The sequence below is a fragment of the Olea europaea genome, chromosome 7, assembly GCF_002742605.1.
Source record: "Olea europaea var. sylvestris chromosome 7, O_europaea_v1, whole genome shotgun sequence".
Lineage (NCBI taxonomy): Eukaryota > Viridiplantae > Streptophyta > Magnoliopsida > Lamiales > Oleaceae > Olea > Olea europaea.
The window spans coordinates 24,734,563-24,742,682 of NC_036243.1; the positions used below are offsets into that span (position 1 = coordinate 24,734,563).

Below are 8,120 nucleotides of genomic sequence, written 5' to 3' on the forward strand. Positions count from 1 at the left end.
CAGAGTTGAAGGTGAATGCAACTATCGGATATGAAGTCTTATCTTTCGTAGACGGGTTTTCTGGATACAACTAGATACAGATGAACCCAAAAGATGAGGAACTCACATCATATCGTACCCCTAAAGGCATATATTGTTACAAAGTTATGCCTTTTGGATAAAAAAAATGCGGGGACAACCTACTAGTGGACAATGCAAAAGATTTTCGATGATATTCTACATAAGAACTTGGAATGTTATGTGAATGATCTTGTTGTTAAATCAAAAAGACGCGACAATCATTTGCAAGATTTACAGGATGTTTTCAAAAAACTTCGAAGACATCAATTAAAGATGAATCTATTGAAATGTGCATTTGGCATCACCTCTGGAAAATTTCTCGGCTTCGTTGTTCGACACCGGGGCATTGAAATAGATCAATCAAAAATTGAAGCTATAATCAACATGCCAGAGCAAAGAAATGTACGTGAGTTGAAAAATCTTCAAGGAAAACTTGCATACATTCAAAGATTTATCTCTAATCTTGTCCGATGTTGTCATCCATTCAACAAATTGGTGAAGAAAGATGTACCATTTGAATGGGATGACGCTTGTCAAAATGCTTTCCAAAGCATTAAACAATATTTGTCTCATCCACCAGTACTCACAGCTCCAGTTCCAAGGAAGTCGCTGACTCTTTATGTTGCAGCACAAGAATATTCTCTAGGGCACTTCTTGCCTAAGTTGATGATGAAGGAAAAGAGAATGCACTCTATTACTTGAGCCGGACACTGGTAGGCGCTAAAATGAAGTATTCCCCTATTGAAAGAATATGCCTCGAGTTAATCTTCACAGCTAAAAAGTTGAGGCATTATATGCTATCACACACAATCAATCTTGTTTCAAAGATTGATCCATTGAAGTACAAAATGTCCAGGCCAATTCTTTCTGGAAGGATTGGAAAATGGGCATTACTGTTGTATGAGTTCGACATCAAATTCATTTCACAAAAGGCCAATAAAGGATAAGCTTTGGCGAATTTCCTTGCTAACCACCCAATTCCAGCGGAATGGGAACTTCAGGAAGACCTTCCCGATGAAGAAGTTCTATTCATCGAAATCATACCATCATGGAGGCTATACTTCGACAGGGCAGCCTGAAGTTATGGTACTGAAGCAAGAGTAGTCTTCATCACTCCTCATGATCTTGTCATGCCCTACTCATTTGCCTTAACAGAGAAATGTTCAATAATGTGGCAGAATATCAAGCTCTTGTCATCGGCTTAGAGACAACTTTAGATATGGATATCCACCAGCTGGAAGCCTTTGGAGATTCTAAATTCATAATCAACCAACTTTTAGCTAAATATGAAGTCCGTAATTCAGACTTGAATCCATATCATAAACATGTGGCAATGCTTATGAGACGAATTGATTCAATAAAAATCAAGTTCATCCCGAGAAGTGAAAATAGGGAAGCTGATGCCTTAGCTAATTTGGCTATTATTTTAGCTAGATCAGATGAAGAATTTTCCCACTCCATATCAATTGCTCAAAGATGGGTGCTTCCGTCATTGCTACCCAGTAATTTGGAAGAAAATAATAGTGTCGAAGTGGTCGAGGATGAGGATAGAGAAGATTGGAGACAACCAATAATCAATTTTCTTCAACATCAAAAGCTAACAGATAATCCACAGCAAAAAACAGAAATCAAGAGGCGTGCCTCTCGCTTTATCTTTTATAAGGGAAAACTTTATCGACAATCATTTGATGGAGTTTTCCTTCGATGCCTAAGTAATGATGAAGCAACGCAGGTCGTGGAGGAAGCCCACTCTGGAATTTGTGGTGCCCACCAATCTAGACCCAAACTCCATTTTCGAATAAAGAGGATGGGGTATTATTGGCCAACTATGGTACAAGACTCCATAGATTTTGCAAGAAAATGTGAAGCGTGCAAAATCCATGCGAATTTCATCCATCAACCTTCGGAACCATTACATCCAATAGTAGCTTCATGACCGTTTGACACATAGGGTCTTGATGTAATTAGACCTATAACTCCAAAGTCTTCAATAGGGCATGCATACATCCTCGTCGGGATCGACTACTTCTCTAAGTGGGCTGAAGCCATACCATTGAAGGAAGTAAAGAAAGAAAATGTCGCAGATTTCATTCGTATCCAAATCATTTATCAATACAGTGTCCCGCGACATATCATAACTGATAATGGCAAGCCATTTTGCAATAGCCATATAAACAATTTATGTGCAAAGTTTGGGTTCAAACAGTACAACTTGTCCATGTACAATGCGGCAGCTAATGGATTGACAATGGTATTCAACAAAACACTATGCAATCTGCTGAACAAGGTTGTCTCCAAAGCAAAAAAAGATTGGCATGAGAAAATTAGTGAAGTCTTATGGGCTTATCGAACTACTTATCGGACTCCAACACAAGCCCCTCCTTATGTCTTAGTATATGGGGTGGAAGCTGTATTTCTACTGGAGTGTCAAATTTCTTCACTTTGAGTTGCCATCCAAGAAGGTTTGACAACTGAAGAAAATGCCCGTCTTCGATTGGAAGATTAGAAGCTTTGGATGGGAAAATGTTAGCAACACAAATGCACCTGGAGTGCTATCAATCTTAAATGGCCAAATCTTTCAACAAGAAGGTGCGACCAATATCATTTCAAGTTGGAGATCTGGTACTTTCTGTGCGTAGGCCAATCATAATCACAAGAAAAATAGGGGACAAGTTTCAGCCTAAATGGGATGGTCCATTTCTTGTCACTCATGTATTCACTAACGAAGCGTATAAGATCATCGACAAAGATGGACTGCAAATAGAGCCTATCAATGGAAAATTTTTATAGCATTTTTACACCTGAAGTTCTTTATTTTTTTATGTAATTTTCCATTGTAAAAAAATTACGTTCTTGTAATGAACTACTTTCGACTTATCCCGTTTGGGTACGTAGGTAGCTTGAATAAATTATAAATTCAAGTTCAGTTACAACTAATAAATTCATTCAATTTGTTTACCAATTGCTATAAAAAAAACACAAGAAACTCGAAAAATAAAAGTTCATCCAAATAAAAATAGCAAGTCAAAATTCATACAATATGGTCTTAAAAAAAAGATCAAAAATTCATGACTTCATCAGGATCACTCGACATTGATCACTCACAGGAAACTATCTTTAAGTGTCTTCCTTTTTCTGGTCAATGAATGCTATGGTAGCGACATCTCTTGTCTGTGCTTCTTCCAATGCTGCCTTCTTGGTTCCAATCATACTTTTCTTTTCCTCTTGGGCTTGAAGTTCATCACGGAGTCTATCTAGCTTGAAGGTTAGCTCACTAATTTTGCCTCTCAACGAAGAACACATAGAATCCTTTACTTCCAGCTGAATGTTCAAAAGTTTCAACTCTTCAGCCTTTTCTTCAACAGTCGGACAATCCAAGTGTTGTTTTCTTTCAAACAAGAGTCAACTTTTTTTCAAAAACACATCCATGCGTTTCATCAAAGGCGTTAGGTCTATGTGGAATGAGTTGGTAATCACATTCTAAAGAATTAAATTATTTTCATCCCACCAAGATCGAATATTGGAGAATCCATACTTCAAGACATCCTTAAAACATTTCTGAAGGTAATTAGTCATAGTTTCTTGCAGAGCAGCCTTCAGATAAGGAGACTCTTGAGTAATTCTAGGCGGAGGACTAGACATGAAAGAACAAATTGGTATAGGCCGATGATTATTTGTTTGTGAAGGCAGGATACTGACTAAAGCCAACGAAGATGGAACGATTGGGACTCCTTGATTGATCTCTGAAATGTTAGCTCTCACGGTCCCTGAATTCACTTCATCTTCAGTATTAAAATTATCCATGATAAGCGCCGAGGTACCTCCATTAATGGTGCTCAGATATTTGCAAGGAGGGTCATGAGAATCGTAAATACCATCTATTCCTTGAAGTGCATCAATTCACCCATCGTTCTCACCAATCTGATCTTGCAAAAAGTTTGGATTCACGGAGAAATTAAGTCCTTCAGGGATGCCCGAAAAACCTACAAAAATGAAGTATGATTAAAAAAAGGAGTGCAAAAAAAAAAGGAACATACCTACATTTCGTGTTCTAGGCAACAGGTCTAAAAACTCACCATCCGATGGTGTGTTCGAAAGGCTAATGTTAATGTAAGAAGCTCCTACTTCACCTTTTGAATGACTTGAAATAGCTTGAAGTGGTTTTGGTCCTACTGGTCGTTTGATTTTGTATATTCGAGAAAGAGGAGCCTGAAATTGGAGATTACAGGAAATCAAATACAAGCAGTACATTAAAAAAAATGGAGAGAGAACGATACCTGATCTCTAGAACTTTCATCTTCTAGACTTAAAGTTTTTCCGGGTTGTTGGGATGCTCAATCTCTAGGACTACTGCGATTTGGAATCAAAATTGTTTCTGGCACCTTATCAGAGATGGCAGTAATTTTTGTTGGGGGAACTATGATTTTAATTCTCTTAATGCCTCTTTCATTTTATTGGTTTGGATCCCTCTTTCGAGAAGCCTCTTCAGGAGTAACTTTTGGAGGGTTTAAGCCTCTAGTTATAACCCTGTTCGGAGTCGGGCCAAGAATAAAGTCACGGCTCCCACTAGAAAATAAGACTTGCACATGAACCCTGGTCAAGAGTGGCAACGTATCGCTATTCCACCAAGCCTAGTCAACGTTTTGATGTGTATCCCTCATATACTCTAGAGTATGAAATACAGACCCACTTTTTGTTGGAGTCAAAGACAACCAAACTCGATACATGTCACCCGCAATTGGGGCAATGTTCAACTTTCTTGGTGAACCAGGAAGTTTCTGTCTAAAGCCAAGTTGTCTCGCAAACTTATGAGGATTATACCACTCAAGAGCGAAAGGTGAATTTCCTCGACGATAAGAAACAAATCCAGGTCGAATACTCATCATGAATTTTGAAGTATCTGCAGACCTCGGTTGGTCATCCACACGTAGATCGGGATGAGAGGATGAGGGTAATAGATTCCAGCAAAAGTCATTGGTGTCCATCGCTCCACGAATAAGTTCCCGACAATCAACAACATTGTGCTCCTAAGACTGGAAAGCATTCAGAGTGCCAGCATATCTTCGAATTATAGGGTGAGAATAACTCTTGTCCACATGAGCACACCTAGGACAAAATAAGTTGCCGCCCAAGCATAAAGAAAATGCCCAGGAAATGAATGTGAAATTGTGCCAAGGTCCGGGTTTGTTTGATAGTTAGTTGTTTGTGTAAGTCCTCTATAGATGCTCGCTAACATGGGCGGAACCAGGCTATAAGTATACCCGTCTGCCATCCTAGAAGATGCTTTGAAAGTCCCAACTCGTATACATTTACCACCTGATGGAAGAACGAAACGACAAAGCCACAGGGAGAGGTAAGCTGCTATCTCCAATTCCTCTTCTTCTTCCATAGATAGAGATACTGGCAAATCGCTCCAATGACGTCGATCCCTACGAGTAATATCTCTCAGCTTATCTGCCACCACGGGCCTCCGTATTTCCTTCAATGCTCTTTGTTGACGCCTATTGAATGGATTTAAATTCATAAAATTCTTATGATTTTTGTGTTGTCAAGGATTCTGGACACAACCATTCTCATGAAACCAAAAATCAATCCAATTTTCATGAGTGACCCAATCAGATTCATTCGATTGGGCGATCAATGTGAAAACATTAAAAAGGTACAGACAAGACTTGGGAAGGTGAACTGTCAACTCTGAAAGGCTTGAGACTACTTCCTCATAGTAATGGCCCATGGTCGAAAGCCCACTTATCTCGTGGATGTTCTAAAGAGAAATGCCGATCTCACCATTGGCAGTCATAAAAGTGTTGATCTCTGGACCCCAAACCTCACATAAAGCTCTATAGATAGAGTTTGGGCGATGGTAATCTTTTGTGGCAGAACCAACTGCAAAAGCTAACTCTCGAAGATTCCTCTTGAGTAAAAGTTTTTTGATCTATAAAGACCACTCCCAGAATTTTGGAAGAAAAGAAATCTCTCCTCGACTGGCCAGTACTTCCCATCGTATTTCTCTATTATTAATCCTCTCACAGATTACAGGTTTTGGGATACACTCCATGCTCTGGGAATGATGAGGTGGGGGACACAAAAATGGAAGGTGACTGCTAGAGCGGTTGGGCCTGTCGGCATCCAAATTCTCATGACATTCACTAATGGTGGGCATATGCAACTTCGACAATGGTTTCAAAAGGTCAAGAGAATGATCTGTCGTTGGCTTATGGATACTAAATTTGAGTTCAACTTGTATGCCAATTTGACCATGGTACTTCACATCAGCGGCTTTGAAATGCAGATAACTTTTGCCTTGATTCTTGAGCTCAATAATTTCGGGTATGTCAGAGTATACTTTAGCATTAGAACTTGTTCCAGCCATACCTACCAAAAAAAAGTAAAAAAAGGGGCATTAAATCTCTTAAATTGGTTATCGTATAAACTTACGAGTCTCCCAAACACAAAGTACCTTAGACGGTCGAAGAACGATCCTTGGTCCTCAACACAAAGTACCTTGGACGATCGAAGAACAGTCCTTGGTCCTCAACACGAAGTGCCTTGAACGATCGAAGAAAGGTCCTTGGTCCTCAACACGAAGTGCCTTGAACGATCGAAGAAAGGTCCTTGGTCCTCAACACGAAGTGCCTTGGAAGATCGAAGAACAGTCTTTGGTCCTCAACACAAAGTACCTTGAACGGTCGAAGAACGGTCCTCAGTACGAAGTGCCTTGGACGGTCGAAGAACGATCCTTAGTCCTCAACACGAAGTGTCTTGGATGGTCGAAAAACGGTCCTTGGTCCTCAATACAAAGTGCCTTGGATGGTACAAGAATGGTCCTTGGTCCTCAATACGAAGTGCCTTAGACTGTCGAAAGAATAGTCTTTGGTCCTCAACACAAAATGTTTTGGACGGTTGAAGGAGCCGGTCCTTGGTCCCCAAACAAAAAGTACATTGGATGGTGAGTCCTCAATGTGCACGAAAAGGTTTGCAATTTTAAATTTGTTCATAAACATATATTTCATGAACTCAAAATAATTGCAACATAAAAAATAAAAAATTAACCTCTACACAAAGGAAATTTTGAACCTCAAAATCCTTGATTCACTTCAAAAAGTTGAATCCCTGGCAAAAAAAAAAAAAATGTTAGTTTCAATTTTGTTAAAGCAAAAAATACAAATAATAATAACAATAACAATAATCAACAAAAAAATGGAAAAGAAAAGAAACTAAATTAAAAAAAAAGAAATAAAGACAAATAATAATAATAATAATAATAATAATAATATAAAAAAGAAAAAGACAAAATTAATAAGAATAATAATATCATCATTATTATGATGATAGATCACGAGTGATGCAGAAGTTTATGTGGAGCAATATGATTGGACAATTTAATTCATGTGAGAGAGAAAAAGAGGAGACAGAAAGAGAAATATAAAGGATAATGGGTTGCCACATAATCAGTGATCTATCATTATGATGATAGATAGCATTACTCAATTTACAAAGGTTTCTGACTCTCTGCGCAAGAATATCAATTAGGTTTGGTTTCTCAGTTTGTAGAGTTGTCACCCATCAATTGTCACCCACTTGCAAGGAATTAAATAATAAAAAAAGAATATATAGAGAGAAAAGGGTTACAGAGTTTGGTTTCTTAGTTTCTGCATGTTGCAGAAACCATAGTAATGTCTGGTTTTAGAAACATGGCAGAACCAATTTGACGGCAAATGAAAATAAAAATATAAAAAAAAAGGGAAAGAAAGAGAAGACGAGAGAACGAAAAATAAAATAAAATTATCTACCTCTGTTTGCAAGATTTAACAGACTTGTTTCCAAATCTCATAATTTGTCCATATAGATAGACGGGTATCGGACCTTATCCAAGCCCAATTTATCATAAAACGCAAAAGGTCTGTTCAAATCAAATTTCTTATGGGTCGTATAAAATAAATAAATAAATAACCAAAATTCGACCAAAAATTAAAAAAAATCTTATTCTCGAATTCGGAGGATAAGAATTTTATCAAATTCACTCAAATGTTCCACATGTATTAATTTACTAATGGGAT

The 8,120-nt window shown here is 38.1% G+C and overlaps 1 protein-coding gene across 1 annotated transcript; it reads left to right on the plus strand.

Moving 5' to 3' along the window:
- The first annotated feature begins 785 nt into the window (after positions 1-785).
- Positions 786-2,506, plus strand: LOC111398097. Its single transcript, XM_023025053.1, has 4 exons — positions 786-958; positions 1,062-1,160; positions 1,216-1,891; positions 2,012-2,506. Exons 1-4 carry the CDS (start codon positions 786-788, stop codon positions 2,504-2,506), a joined length of 1,443 nt encoding a protein of 480 aa, XP_022880821.1.
- The last annotated feature ends 5,614 nt before the right edge of the window (positions 2,507-8,120 follow it).